This window comes from Cupressus sempervirens, chromosome 6, assembly GCF_028749045.1.
Source record: "Cupressus sempervirens isolate cs-2001-9-10 chromosome 6, ASM2874904v1, whole genome shotgun sequence".
NCBI lineage: Eukaryota > Viridiplantae > Streptophyta > Pinopsida > Cupressales > Cupressaceae > Cupressus > Cupressus sempervirens.
This window is the reverse complement of record NC_143123.1, coordinates 520,537,750-520,552,955: the sequence shown is the minus strand read 5'-3', so window position 1 is coordinate 520,552,955 and position 15,206 is coordinate 520,537,750. Positions and strand designations below refer to the sequence as shown.

The 15,206-nt window shown below is 33.1% G+C and overlaps 1 protein-coding gene across 1 annotated transcript in view; it reads left to right on the top strand.

Annotated features, from left to right (window-relative positions):
- The window catches only part of LOC149553311 (Glycosyl transferase, family 35), a 98,760-nt gene extending 84,602 nt beyond the window's left edge, over positions 1-14,158 (top strand). Inside the window, exons 8-15 of the mRNA XM_089788773.1 lie at positions 9,722-10,138; positions 10,915-11,067; positions 11,176-11,304; positions 11,521-11,757; positions 12,728-12,804; positions 12,926-13,112; positions 13,391-13,591; positions 13,729-14,158. Of these exons, the coding sequence (XP_089644899.1) occupies positions 9,722-10,138; positions 10,915-11,067; positions 11,176-11,304; positions 11,521-11,757; positions 12,728-12,804; positions 12,926-13,112; positions 13,391-13,591; positions 13,729-13,845 (1,518 nt within the window). The 3' untranslated portion in view covers positions 13,846-14,158. The remainder of the gene's footprint in view (positions 1-9,721; positions 10,139-10,914; positions 11,068-11,175; positions 11,305-11,520; positions 11,758-12,727; positions 12,805-12,925; positions 13,113-13,390; positions 13,592-13,728) is intronic.
- The last annotated feature ends 1,048 nt before the right edge of the window (positions 14,159-15,206 follow it).

Here is a 15,206-nt window from a genome sequence, read left to right as displayed (position 1 = left end):
CACCTTTGGCATGACATGTAAGCATTATATTTTATTTATTTATATAAAGCATTAGAGTCAAAATATTGACAAGTTTTTGTCCTTTATAATCATTTACAGTTCTGCGAGCAATTTAAATTATCAGATTATGATAGGGTCATTTATAGTGTCTAAAAGTTGAATATAATAGATATAGAGAAATAGATAGTTGCTTCCTTATCTCTGTCCAGTTTGTCTCTCATTGTAGGAGTTAAATTTCAATTTGGACTTATTTAAGATGGCATATTTATTTGATTCTTCGCATATTGATAATAAAATTGTTCGTGATATAAGTGCTTGTAATTTTATAAAGTTATCCATAAAAAAACTTATAGTATTGACTCTATTGCTCTTTTAGTCACTGGTCCATTTATTGTTTATGTTATATTGATTCATGACTAGGATATTAGCAATTATCTGTTTTCTTTCCTTTGATAGAATTAGTATATTCATTCATTATTTTAATTTGCAAGCATTCTCATTTTAAAAACGTTTTAACTTTCATAAATTATACTCATTGTTGTTATCAGTTTAGAATAATCTAATTTGAAGTGCTTATGTCCTGAAGTCATATTTGAAGTTGTGAAGTCAATTAATTCTTAGCACATTTTGCAATTTTACTCAAATAGTGCAAGTTAAAAATTTTCCTGATCCCTTGCCATTTAGAGGACTTTCATTGCATTTATAATCAGATTTGTGTGCTATAAACATTCTTGGACATTAGTGACTGGTTCAGGATTAGGTGCACCCGCCTTGGCTTTGCAGAGCCAGAAGTGCAGAGGACTTGGATTGAATCGATCAGTCTTGTTAAGTTGGCCTTAACCAATTGGATATTCCAGCATTGAGTTGGCAAGACTCATAGGATTCCAATCTACGGTTTTGGGAACCATCAAGTCTCTCTAGCCTCGTAATATCCCTCTCTACTAAAGACAATCATAACTATATTATATGACTATCTTATTAATCAATGTATAAAATACTATAGTAGTTAATCTATCAACCATTATAATTATTATATAACATCAAGTTATAATATTTATCAATATAATCCTTTTAATTAAATGGCAACAACATATTACAAATACCCCTATTTTCCTCATAATAAAAGAATAGTAAGTCGATCTAATGTTAATGGAACCACGAACCAAGGGTGATGACCCTTAAAGGTGTCATTCGAGTGATATATAAATTGAGTTATTGATGGGTATTGGATCACACGTAAAAATAAGGAGAAATATATATGAAAGTAGCATCGATCAAAGGCAACAAAAAATTAGAAGTGAAAATCATTTTTGAGAAGATGAAATACACATGGAGGAGCAAAAAAAAATCAGCACCAAATAAGAAATGAGAAAACATAAAGGAAAACCACATATGCTTGGCCTACTTATATAACATGAGAGAATTACATTCTAAAGCTGAAATTTAATAGATATTCAAAACTACTTAACATATTCCCTTTGACTTGAAAGGCTACACAAGGCAAAAATCCACGTAAGGAAGGTAAGTGTAACAACCAGTTTTCCCGATTCTTAATTAACACCTAACATTCTCATAGAATACAATTATTGCTTCAATTTCATAGAAAGACAGTTATAACAATCATGTTCATGTGAATGAGATTTATCGTTAAAAATCAGTTAGACAAATTTTTCTTAACTAAGAACTTAAAGCACCATCAATGAATTTACCATAGAAATTAAAATCCATATACCACGAAATTTGAACCGATAAATCGTTGTAAGAAGGCTTTTGCAATCACCCAAATTAGTCCACAAATACCACTATAACAAAGTCACATAATGACTACCATCCAATAACACTATATCAAATCAAATGACGATTACTATTAAAAACCACTATATAAAATTAGGGCATCACAACCACTGTATCAATTAGGGCATCAATTACCATTGGATCATTTAGGGCTTCTGATACCATTGTAACACTTAGGGCTTCCGATACCACTAATTCAATTAGAACTTCCGATACCACTGATTCAATTAGGGCTTCCAATACCCCTGTATCATTTAGGGTTCTAGTTACTACTGAATCAGTTAGGGCTTCAGATATCACTGTATCATTCCTTTCCTTCCGATTTCTTAACTGTGGCAATAACTCAAGATTAGAAAAATATGCTCATATTCAATATTCATATAAATGAAAAACAATCTATAAATCTATTTCTCGCATCTAGGTGTAAAATATCTGTAACGATGAAATAACTCAATTAATCTTACCTTCTTACATATACATCATAAAAGTTATAATACCTGTTTCCGACAAACAATTGAATGTATGGGAGAGGTGAAACATTGTCAAGGGCTTTACCACCCAACCTCGGATTTTAACTTTTTCCCCACACAATCTCTAACAAGAAAGGCCCTCCTTACCCGGAATCGGACTTGGAACATCTATCATCTACTGAGCATTCTGGTATTTTAAACACACCATACGACTTGACAACAAGGATTACAATAATAGGGTCATGCATGAGCTATTAAATAATTCATATTAAAAATGATAAACATTGTTATGCCATAACTGATAATATTTTCATGTTATTGCAGATTCCTTTCTCTCACCTCTTCACCCTTTTCCTTGGCTACATAGCCAAGTGAGTCCCAGGTGTTTAGAATTCTCAGAACAACCGGTTCTCTCAATTATACAAGAAGATTACATGTATTCAACATTCATAGTCTGTGATTTGAAAAAGACATTCTTAAAAATTGCATAATTTATTACATAATTCTAATCTCCATTGGCATAATGATCTATGGATCCATACTATGATTATCTGGCTATCACTTGCCATGAACAAGACAAATTTAGAAAGAGAATCAAATCTACAGTATCAACAATATATCAACATAAGTGATAAATGTACATACATAGTGTGATTATCATCATTTGTAATCGCTGGGTCAACATATACCTTGTTATGTAAAGAGCTCATTAATATTCAACATTACCCACAATGTATCTTTGGCTTGTATTCATTTGTTGAAGTCTGTGATTCTACCAAAATGAACTTGCTGCACTTAGAGACTAGGAGTCCGATAACTTCAATGGCAATCACAGATGCTTGATTGTATTGGGTCAAATTGAAATTGTGGGTCAAAGACTTAAAAAAAGATATTAGTAAAATCAACCCGATGAGATGACAATGATTCGATCCTATATTGTGTTGTCAAAGTTTGCGATGAATTCAACAATGCAAATGATAATATTTGAAGTACCACATAAGCAAAATATATTCTAAATTTCACACAGAATGAATCGCTGGAGAAGAAATCAGGAGCAGCTTAGAATCAAGAGTAAAAAATTGTTAATGGTTATCATAGTAGCATGACCTGTATGCAGTTAAGTCTGCAACCAAGGAGACGTGCAATCAAAGATGGTAGTCAGTCCAGACCTCGGCGGTAGTCTACACATGAGTCTATATAAATGAAATATCATTTTTGAATGCAAGGATATCTAGCATAAAATGTTGTGGTTGTGATGCACATTATACAGAACAAAGACTGGTAGAAGAGCACCTCGTTTTGTGAAAGAAAAAGACATATTGCTGAGAAGGAACTTAACACATTGGCTTTCCCATGTTGATAATGCAATATTATCATAGTTATGAAATCTGCTCACACACCACACATAGAAAAGAAAGGTCGGGTATTGTCAAAGAAAACTGATCCTAAAAAAAAAAGTAGTCGGGTGAATAAAAAGGATAGATATATCCGTCCACCTCCCTCATGACTTCCATTAAAAGAGCAAGTTGTGACTTCTTGGCTTCCATCGGTTTTAAAGAAAGAAATCCATTTGAATTCAAACGTTAATTCAATTTGAAAAGAAGAGAAATAAAGAAGGAAAAGAATTAAGGAGTTGAAAAGCTATAGAATTTATTTTATTATTATAATACGTTCCTATATATGTTCACATAAGTCTATTGATGAGGTGACATCATTAGATTATATCATTATAATTTATTGGTGTCATTTCATTTTTATATTTATGTGTTTGTATGTAAGTGTTTATTATAATGATAAGATAAAAATTAATAAAAAATCTCTAAAGGTATGTACTATATTTTAACTCAATTATTTTATGTTTCTCAATTTATTTATTTAAATAGCTCATGCAAGTCCCACAAATGTATCATGTTTCAAGTCGCTAGGTTCTCAACCCATTTGCCCAGTGATGGTGATGCTCCTGTGCCTAATTCTTTTCTAACAATGCTTCCACCCCTTTGACGTGTTTCCTGCAAGGAAGTTCTCCGCAGTTAAATTATATTATCATAATAAATTATTTAATCATAATTAATCACAACGGTTAACCATCTTCTCAATTCCATGAATTCGTGACAAATGATCAACTAACTTGTTATCTTCATTTTGAAATCATAACGACTAACCATCTTATCATTTCACAAGATTATAATCAATTTAACTGTCAACTGACTTCATGTGAACCTCAACGGCTATATTTTAAATTAGGTCAAAAATTGGGATGTAACAGTAAGGATAATTACTTAAAAGGTAATATGATTTACTAGTACAAAGTTTCATTTATTAAAGAAGTTTCCTTTATTAACTAAAGTAGAATATCTTGTAAAGAAAAGTTAAATAAATTAGGAAGGCTTATGATTAAATATTTAATATAATCAAGGGATTTATCTATATAATAATTAATGTAGAAATAAATGAATAAAATATGGAGAATTGAATATTTAAATTAGTAATAATATTAAATTCCTAATAATATTACGAAGAGTAAACCTTAATATTATGAGAAATAGAATAAAATTATGTTCAAATATATAATGATAATATAACTAATTTTGGAATAAGATTAATTCCATATTAAAATAAGATTGAAATATTAATACTATTATTACAAATAATTACTAAATGCGATTTTTCTCTAATACTATATTTTATTTGAATTTTGATTGAAAGATAAAATGTTATCAAGGAGGGGCTTGTATAAATCAAATCTAGTGGATCTTTCCCAATAGAGAGTAGGGGTTAGCTTTCCATAAATAATGTGAAACGAACTTGGGACCTGTAGACTTTGAGTGAGTCCATAGATGGTATCTAGGCAACTTGGATAACATTATCTTTCGATCATAAATCTAAATAATTAAACATCATTTGATAACTAAAATGACTATTTTGAATATTACAATTGATTTAAAGATAATAATCATGATGGACCCAAAAAGAGGACATTACAGGCCTTTCTATCTATCTCAAATCCTTTGCCAACATCTCTATACCCTGTATCCCCTGAACTGTTCAACACCTCTGTTGTCCAAGCTACCAAATTGTATCTTTGGTTCTCCATCACCAGGTGGAGAAATGCGACCTCTTCGGGTATAATGTCTCCCCAGAATATATTTCTGAGCCAGAATGCACTGAATAATAAATCTTTGAACTTAATTTCCTACAGACTGGCAGGAAACCGCTTTGATACTACTATAATGAGCCTTGTCATCTCTACTAGCTATGTTGAAGAAGTATTAATGATTTTTTTTGGATTATAGCATGGGATACTACAATTTTTCACACAGTATGGAATATTGAAAATAACAAGGAATTGTTAGGATTAAACAGAAAAAAATAACAGTTACATGCAAATATAACCAATATCAGAAAATAATAAACCACACAGAAGAGAACACAAGACGCAGAGATTTAACATGGTTCACCTAATTCTTGGGCTACGCCCACCAAATAACAAGTCCAATATTCTTATTATCTAGTGAATACAATTTGATAACAATCTATAATCCCTTATAGCTCAATCCACCGCAAGAAGCGACAATCTCATCATACATAACGAAATCCCTAACCCTAAGCCATTTTATACAAGTTTTTTGCCACTTACAAAATTAGGGATAGAATAAGTCATCCAATAGAAAAATAGCAGACGACGCCTTTTACAATAATAAAGTTAGTTGAGCTTTCGGGGGTGTTGCCCCTGAAAATGCCCGTGCAGGGCATTGCCCCTCAACCCCACCTTGTATTGCGACAGAGAGCGCGCCTGGGGCTCTGCCCCAAGACCCTACAAGGGGTGCAACCCCTTGACCCCATCTTGGGGTAGTGCCCCCAAACTGTCGTAGAATAATCTGGGGGGAAACCTTGCCGAATAAAGTAGGGATAAATTAACCTCCAAGTCTGATTATGCTCCACATAACTACAGGAATAATAACTATGCAAAATCAGAATTACCAAGAATCTCAATGCTAGAATTCTGTTCTTTTATTTTCAGCAAATTTACAAAGATGAAGGAATAAGAACTTGTATATAAAGCTGATTATTGTATGCAGCCAAATAACCACAATGGGAATGGACATTTGAATGCGTAGGTGCAATTCATATTTCACAAAAGCTGGGCATTTCCTTCAGCTTTGAAATGCCAGACTGTTCCTCCCAAAATCAAGTTTTTTGGCACCTAGAGAGAGACCGTAGTAGGCCTGTGTGTGGCAAAAACGTAGACACCAAGATTAACATTGAAATCTTAGAAAATACCGATGCCAATAGTGGCGTTTAAACCAAAGGTCAGAGGAATGATGAATGCATGTTAATGGCATTGGATATTGCAGCCATGGACCTTAGGAATTCACCCCAATTTGCAACGCCAAAATCAGAATTCAATAGTACCACTAATGTGTGAGTGCCACGGCCTCAATTTGAAATGATTTAACGACCCTCTAATCACAGTAATAAGAGTCAAAAGGCTGTAGCAATTTTGTACAAATTAAGTCTCTAGAGTGGTGGCCCAAATCAGATAAAATAACCAGTCACAATTCTCTATACCTCAGCAGAGAATTGGAATAACAATTCAGTCTTCCAAACCCTCAGAAAATATCAAAAACCAATAAACAATGATAGGATGATCCTTTCTCACAAATAGAGTCATATTTATAACTTATTTGTGCAATTCAACTTCTTGACTACACCTTCTCACTTAAGAGGCTTCATCTTCACAACTTCAAATTATAACATGAAATAACATAAAGAACCTTTATAATAATGAAAGCCTTATAAGTAAATAAATATGAACTCCATGAATAATATGCTGAATCAAATGCAGATGATGACCAACCAAGTGTGCCACCACTGCATTGCCAAAAATAAAAATCACCTGAAATTAGACTTACTATAAATAGCTAGTTTGCCTCAGAGACCCTCAATACTCATTGTTAGCTCACGAGGGTTACGATGATGAACTGACCAACCTTGGCTATGAGAACTTGCTAAATCGGGGACATTACATATTTCTTGATAAACTATTGGTGCATGGTTGTATCTTAAAGATTTTATACTCAAGCAACAACTCCAATTGCTTGTTTTAAAAATCAAGTCATGCCCTTTACAGTGTTTATAGTAATCGAATTTATTAGGGTTTTTATAGTAAGCGAGCTTTAATCACAACAATTAATGGATTTTCATAAACAAATAATTGACTCAAACTAATCACATTTATATAATTCTATCTTTGGAAAAATAATCATCTAACAAAGGTCTAATTGGACATCAAGTTGGGTGTGCTTAAGTAAAGGCCTTGTTTTGTTTGATATCATTTTTGAATTTTTCTTGATATAAACTACTAAATTGTTAATATATTGCATTATTGAATGAGCATTCATGATTCTCATATTTGCTATTTTTAATCCAAGCTGGGGATATCTATCACATTCTTTATGTTGCACAAGTAATGTGCTTATCCACCATGAGTACGAGTATACAGAATTGATGCTTAAATAAGCCCAACTCAAAGAGCCGCTAGCTATCACTGTTTAGAAATTTGACTTTATGCAATTGTGGTATTAAGATTTGTCAGGAGCAACCCAACTGATGCCTGGGAAGTGACTTAGAATCACTAGATTTGTCACAAATAAACAATTTAATTGGTAGTTTTATGATAAATTTAAGAGGACAATTCAATAGATTTCAGGTTTTTGACCTATGTAGATTAATAAAGTGACCACCTGTGGAACTTAATAGAAAAATTGTCCAAGAAACTTGAAGCATAAATGCCATTTTTAATGGACTGACTATTTAGGGAATATTTATATAATTTTTCTTTAAAATGGTTGGCACCATCACCAAACACCAAAGACATAAACATTGTGATGTCCCTTTCCATGGACAAAAGGAACTAAATAATTAATTAATAAAGGCCTCAGTGAATTTCTTAATCAAACCTCATTTTGGGCCACTTGGTTTATTTTCCCTTCTAAGCCATTTGAACTCAAATTGATTTTGGAGGTGTATAAAAGGAAAGTTTGTGGAAACAATTAGGCATGGGAGATTTGGCATTGATTATTTGTCTCAGCTGTAAGCTCTATCAGCAAAATGCTTCTTTGGAGCTTTGGTGGAATAACCTCACCCTACTTTCCTTGTGAATGCAATGTGCGTGTAGTCTCTCATAGAGACAAATTTGCAGATTCGGAAAATAGTCCAAAATGAAATCTGACTCCACTAGGGACATCACATAAATGAACAAATACTGCCTCAGATTACAGTCATTATAAATCATTGCAGGGCCGTTGGCCCTCAGTGTTGTTGCATTAGCAATTAACCAGAGTTCAGGACAGAGATTTGACAAGAGCTCCATTCAATCCAATAAATTGGGCTTTCGTTCCATGCTTTCCAACATGGAATAAATTAGTAGTAGATCAAGGTTCAAAGATTTGATATAATTGGCTTGAATGAATGTTTCTGTTGTTTGTATTCAGATACTAATTTCAAATTGAAATTCAGTTCTGTGCAAAGATTGTCATTTAATCCTTGGAAGTTTTTTGTGAGACTGTACTTCATTGCAAATTAGTTAGGGGCACTTCATTGGTATGGACATAAGGAATTAAATTAATTAATTTAGTAAGGGCCCCAGGGGTTTTATGAATTAATTAATTAAATTCGTTATGTCCACAGAATGGGGCATTACAAAGAGGCTGCATTCAATCACAAGGTTAATGAAGACAAGCTTCTGGCCGAATGACATTTACAAGAGACTGTTCTATTAGATTTTGTTTACAATGAACTGTTACAGGCATAATGATTTTTGGCATTGGGGTTCTTTGTTGGGCTGTACTTCTCAACACTCTCTGTTTCCTTTGCAAAGGTTGCTCTGTGTTGCTTGACTCAACAGAAAATATATTAATTAGCATCCCTTAGTTTATCTTGCAATTTGAGTGCATTAGCCATTAATGCAAAGACTAGAAGCAAATAAGGTTAACCTGTTTAGATTAATGAAATTATTACACTTAACGTTTCCTCGTTGTTTAAATAAAAAGATTGTTAAGTATAACGAAGGAAACTGAAATTTGAATGAAGACTACCAATTATAGAAATGAATTGGATTTTGTTGAAGAAATTAAGTTGAAATTTTAATTCTATAAGGACATCTTATAATACAGGCTTAGGAGAAGATGGTCAGTGTAAGGAACATAACAAGACATTTAATTTGAAGTTGTTTTTTTGCCCGTGTACTGCCACTGTGTGGATTGAGCATTTCTAAATGAAGAGAGCAATTCCCACCAGGCACATGTTACAATCTACTCGGCTATATTTTTGTACTTGGGGATTGCGTATAAATAGTTTTTTGCTCAGATGCTTGCCATTCAAATTGTCATTTCTGTACTAAAGATATCATTTATTCAGAAAGTTACAATACATAAGTTTTTTGTTTGACTTTGCAGTTCATTAAGGAAGTCATTGCAAAGAGGGGCTCTATGGACCTTAAAGAACTGGAGAAGAAGATCGGGGAAATGAGAATCCTTGAAAATGAAGATTTTCCAGAATCAGTGGTGCCAGTATTTGCTGACCTATGGAAAGCAGAGGCAGAAGCTGCTCTCAAGGAAAAAGCTGCTAAAGAAGCTGCTCTCAAGGAAAAAGCTGCTAAAGAAAAATCTACAAAAGTAGATCCTGGACTTGCTAAGCTTAAATTAGAGAATGAAGTAAAAGAGTCTAAGAACACGTTTGAAGATGTGGTTGTCAAACCACCTAAATTAGTGCGCATGGCTAATTTATGTGTTATTGCTGGCCATGCTGTCAATGGAGTTGCTGAAATCCACAGTGAAATTGTGAAGGAAGAGGTCTTCAATAACTTTTATCAGGTACTGCTTGGTTTTGGTCTCCGCTTCTTGTGTTATGTACTTACTTTAGAGATGGTCCATTTAGAGCTTGTTTAGTCTAATCTGGTCCAAGTGATCTCATAATTTCCACAGGAAAAGATATTTATATTGCTTTTGAATTTTTATTATTATTTCTATATTACTGTGAATACATTTACAAGTTTTAAGTTTTATAGGCAACTCCAATTGGTAGATGTTAATGCTGAACAAAATTCTGTACAAAGGGATATGCTGCTATATTTTATTGGAGCTTGTTTATAGAACAATATTTGGATTGGAAATAATCACAAGAACTAGGGAACACAAAACACACAAGCACCTCCAAGAATATTGCAATGATTTAAAAAAAAAATTCAATCATGGTAGCAACATAAGGAAATAATGAAATTGAAAAATCATATCAAACAAAACTACAAATCCTTTTGTAGGACACAACAGTTAAAAATTTATTTAGATGGTCCTTGTAGCTAAATGGAGATGATAATTGTAGATAATTAATATATACTAAATGAATAAATTATGATTTAACCATAATCATTGAATGAGCCAACATGGTTGTTGGTAAACATTGAGAGAGAAAACAAACATACAATTTGTTAGATTAGAAAGGGAAAGAAAATTATTTTGTTTTAACTGCATTGTTTTTCTATGCTATTTCTCATGTAATTACTTTTTTCTTGTTTCAATAGCATGGAATTTGTATTATATAGACACAAAATTTATTGCATATGGTTCATTTTGAAATGTTTTGGTGCTAGATGTGGCCTGAGAAATTCCAAAACAAGACCAATGGAGTGACTCCCAGGAGATGGATTCGATTTTGCAACCCAGAATTGAGTCAAATTCTCACTAAGTGGATTGGAACAGAAGATTGGGTTCTTCAGACTGAACAATTAGCAGAGCTGCGGAAGGTAAAATGCATTTCGTATCATCGAATTTCCTAATCATCCATCATGCATTCAACATGAACAGAAATTCCTTACAATGATTTTGTCACTGATTATCGGCTCTTTTTGCAGTTTGCTGACAACAGAGATCTACACAAAGAGTGGAGAGCTGCAAAAAGAGCCAACAAAATCAAGCTTGTCTCGTACATTAAGGAGAAAACTGGATATGCAATTAATCCAGATGCTATGTTCGATATACAGGTACAACATACTCAAAATCAAGGAGTGTTCTTGTTCAAGAGTCTATAATGATTGGTAGACATAATTTTTTAACAGTTCATAAACATGGTTTAGAGCATTTCTGGGATGCAAGATGCTTACAATTTACATCCCAAAAGTGCTCTAGATCGCTTATAATGAAGTCAGAAAACAAATTACAATTAATTTAATGCAATAGAAATTAATTTTTCCTTGCAGGTTAAACGTATCCATGAGTACAAGAGGCAGCTATTGAATATTTTGGGAATTGTATATCGGTACAAAAAGATGAAGGAAATGAGTCCAGAGGAAAGGAAAGAAAAATTTGCCCCTCGTGTATGCATATTTGGTGGCAAAGCATTTGCAACATATGTGCAAGCAAAAAGGATAGTGAAACTAATTACTGATGTGGGAGCTACCATAAATCATGATTCTGAGATAGGAGATTTGCTGAAGGTCATTAACTGTGCCCCTTTATTTGACGTATCTGGATCATTTATTTCTTGATTTCATTGATACAAATAACTGAAGTCTTTATTCTACCTTTCTGAAGGCAGCATCTGTTTGGCTCATTTATCAATGTATCTACCCATGTGTATGTTACACGTGAAGTACATAGTTGATTGATTCTTAACATCCCAAAGACATATAAGGAGGATTACATCCAGACTGCATGATTCTTGAATCTTTTAGCATTGCATTGTTCATGCTTACTAAATTCCAGGAATAATTTGATGTTTGTATCATACTTGATTACTAAATTGAACAATTTGATGTTTGGATCATAGTTACTGAATTTCAATTGTCTGAATCCGGAATTTTTGGACCAGCTGGATTTGTCCAATTCAGTTCAGAATTTTCAATTCCTATGGAAGTTTTGCAATTTTTTTCTGAAAAATCTGGATTTCAAAAAGTTTTGTATCTCCTGAACAAGTCATTTTTTTTTGCACCTGGTTATATGGTTTGGAAGCATTGACTTTCTTGTTATGGTGCAAAGTTTGCAATTGTGTTTTCTTTTTCTTTGTTGGTCCAACTCCAGAATTGGTTTGGGCGACACACCTCAAATTACTTGTCATGGAATCCCTCTAATAAAGATACAATCCCAGTGTTCTATGGAATTGTTGTCTTAACAATAAACATACTTGACAATTTGCATAATATTTAAACACGGTTTTATTGCCATCTATATTAAATGTTGGTCCTGTCATGATGGAAATGTCTGATTGTACTGTCTGTCTGCACTTTCTGAGATTAAAACAATAAAATGTGTATATTTGCATCTGTGATTGACATTCAGCTGCCTTTTGTTGTGATATTGGTCACTTAGGGTAGATTTTTAAAATGGTCTTCTTGAATCCTCCATGCTACATAAATTTCTAATTGATTGGAAAGCAGATCATAAAGTAAATTTCATTTCTTGTTTCAGGTTGTTTTTGTACCAGATTACAATGTAAGTGTTGCAGAAATGCTTATTCCTGCTAGTGAACTTTCTCAACATATCAGGTATATTGAGTTAAATATATTTTTTCTTGCTGTTTTTGTACTGTGTGTAAAATTCTTGTAACCCAAGAACTTTTTTCAGCAAACAAATATCTTGACTACGATTTCTTTAAACATTTTATAGTACTGCTGGAATGGAAGCCAGTGGAACCAGTAACATGAAATTTTCAATGAATGGATGTGTGTTAATTGGAACTTTGGATGGCGCCAATGTTGAAATACGTGAAGAAGTTGGAGAAGAAAATTTCTTTCTGTTTGGTGCTAGGGCTCATGAAATTTCTGGATTGAGAAAAGAGAGAGCAGAAGGCAAGGTATATATGTTCTTCCAACTCCTCGAGGCTTCCAAGTTTATACAACTTAGTAATGTAATGTATTAAATTTTACATTTGATTCTTATTCACGTTTATGTTTCTTCAATATTTGTTGATGTTTTAAACTCTACAGTAAAAGCTTCCTGGATCTTTCGGCATTTAAATGTGATTTTTTAATCCTTTTTCAAAAGACACTGTTGACTGAGTACAATTTCTATGTTCCTGGAAGTTAATATTCAACTGGAAATATAGATTTTTAATGAATATTGTTAATGCAGTTCAAGCCAGATCCAAGATTTGAGGAGGCCAAAGATTTCATTAGGAGCGGGGTGTTTGGAAAATATGACTACGGGGATTTGCTTGGCTCTCTTGAAGGGAATGCGGGCTATGGCCGTGGTGACTATTTTCTTGTTGGCAAGGACTTCCCAGAATATATTGAATGCCAAGAAAAAGTGGATGAAGCGTACAAGGACCAAGAGGTAAAATGAAATTCTGTGCCTAACTTCATTCCATCACCGATACAGTTAAATAATTTTTCCACAGGATAGTTTCAGGATTCTGAATTGAATGGGAATGTGTTTCTTGAATCTGTATGACATGTGCCTATCTCATGCAGAAATGGACAAAGATGTCGATCTTAAACACGGCTGGTTCATACAAGTTTAGCAGTGACAGAACTATACATGAATATGCGAAGGATATATGGGAGATCAAGCCAGTCCAAATAAGCTAGGAATTCCCCTTTTTTCCTTGAAAGTTCTTGTCCAGTATAGTCAATGGCACCAAATACTAGCACTTTTGTGCCAACTTCAATAAGGCTTAAGACGTCAATAATCAAGCAGTTGCTGAAGTTATTCAGTTGCCACTTTTTTCAAAGCATTGTATGGTTTTCTTGATTCCAATGCAATGCTGCTCCTCCTGAATTACTGTAGTTTTAGGAAAGAACTAAACATGTAATCAAACTTATGAATAAAGGAGCCCTTAGATTAATATGTACTACAAAATAAATCTCATTGTTAATATTCAATTATCCTGTTTTTCATTTCTTTGGAGGCCCTTGACATTTTCATGAATCTTATTAATCCAACCAGAAATGTTAAGCTATTCGTCTCAAATGGCGTTTTCTCTAATTCTATTGTCTTTTATTGCATGGAGATTTTTTGTTTTAAAGAATTTAAGTTGTAAGTTAGTATTTACAGATGAATTATAACTATTTAGCACTTAATCAGTGAACCATTCCTCTCTCTAATTTATTTTCCATATCAAGTCATTCCCGATAAAACTACCAAAAAATTGCAGGAGCATAGAAACTATTACAGGGACACAGAAAAATCTATTTTGTGCTTAAAATTACACAATAGGACATTGCACCTTAAGATTGTGAATAACAATTTTGCAACCCATATCATAGAGTGATGAAAATACAGGAGAGGAGGATAAGGATAAAAATCATATTGACATCTATGTCCTATACTTAGTCAGATTAGGGTGCATATCCACAGATCCAAGAATTTTAAGGTTGCATCTCTAATTGGTGGAATGCGCATACAAGAATATATCAACAGTTCTCACTAATATAATATTAATATATATTTCAAATATTCGCAAGCACAGGCTTTAATACTGTGGAAGAATCAAAATTATCTGTTTCTAGGGTCATCACTTCTCTAGTCTTGGTTCTTTGTGCAGTTTTAACGGTTCAATATAATTGGATTAAAAAAAGTCTACATAGAGGTTTGTTTCCAGGCAATCTATGACATCTAAACTATGCCTTGTTTTGATAATCAATGACTGGGAACGAATGCTACCAAGAGATTTTTATTATTATGGATCTTGCTTAGCTTATGGTATTTTCACTTATGGTTGCAGTTTTGCTGTCAAGAATTAGAGTATGCAATGACACTCAGATTGGTGGAAGTCTAGAAGGCATTGGATAACTATTGAAGTGTAAGAGTACTTTTGGCAGACCAAAATCACACTTGAATAACAAATTTCAATATTCACCACATAAAACATAAAGCAAATAATGAACAGAATCAACTAGATTTTATGTGAAAAATTGTAATTGAAAAATTATGGTGAGTACTTGCCTAC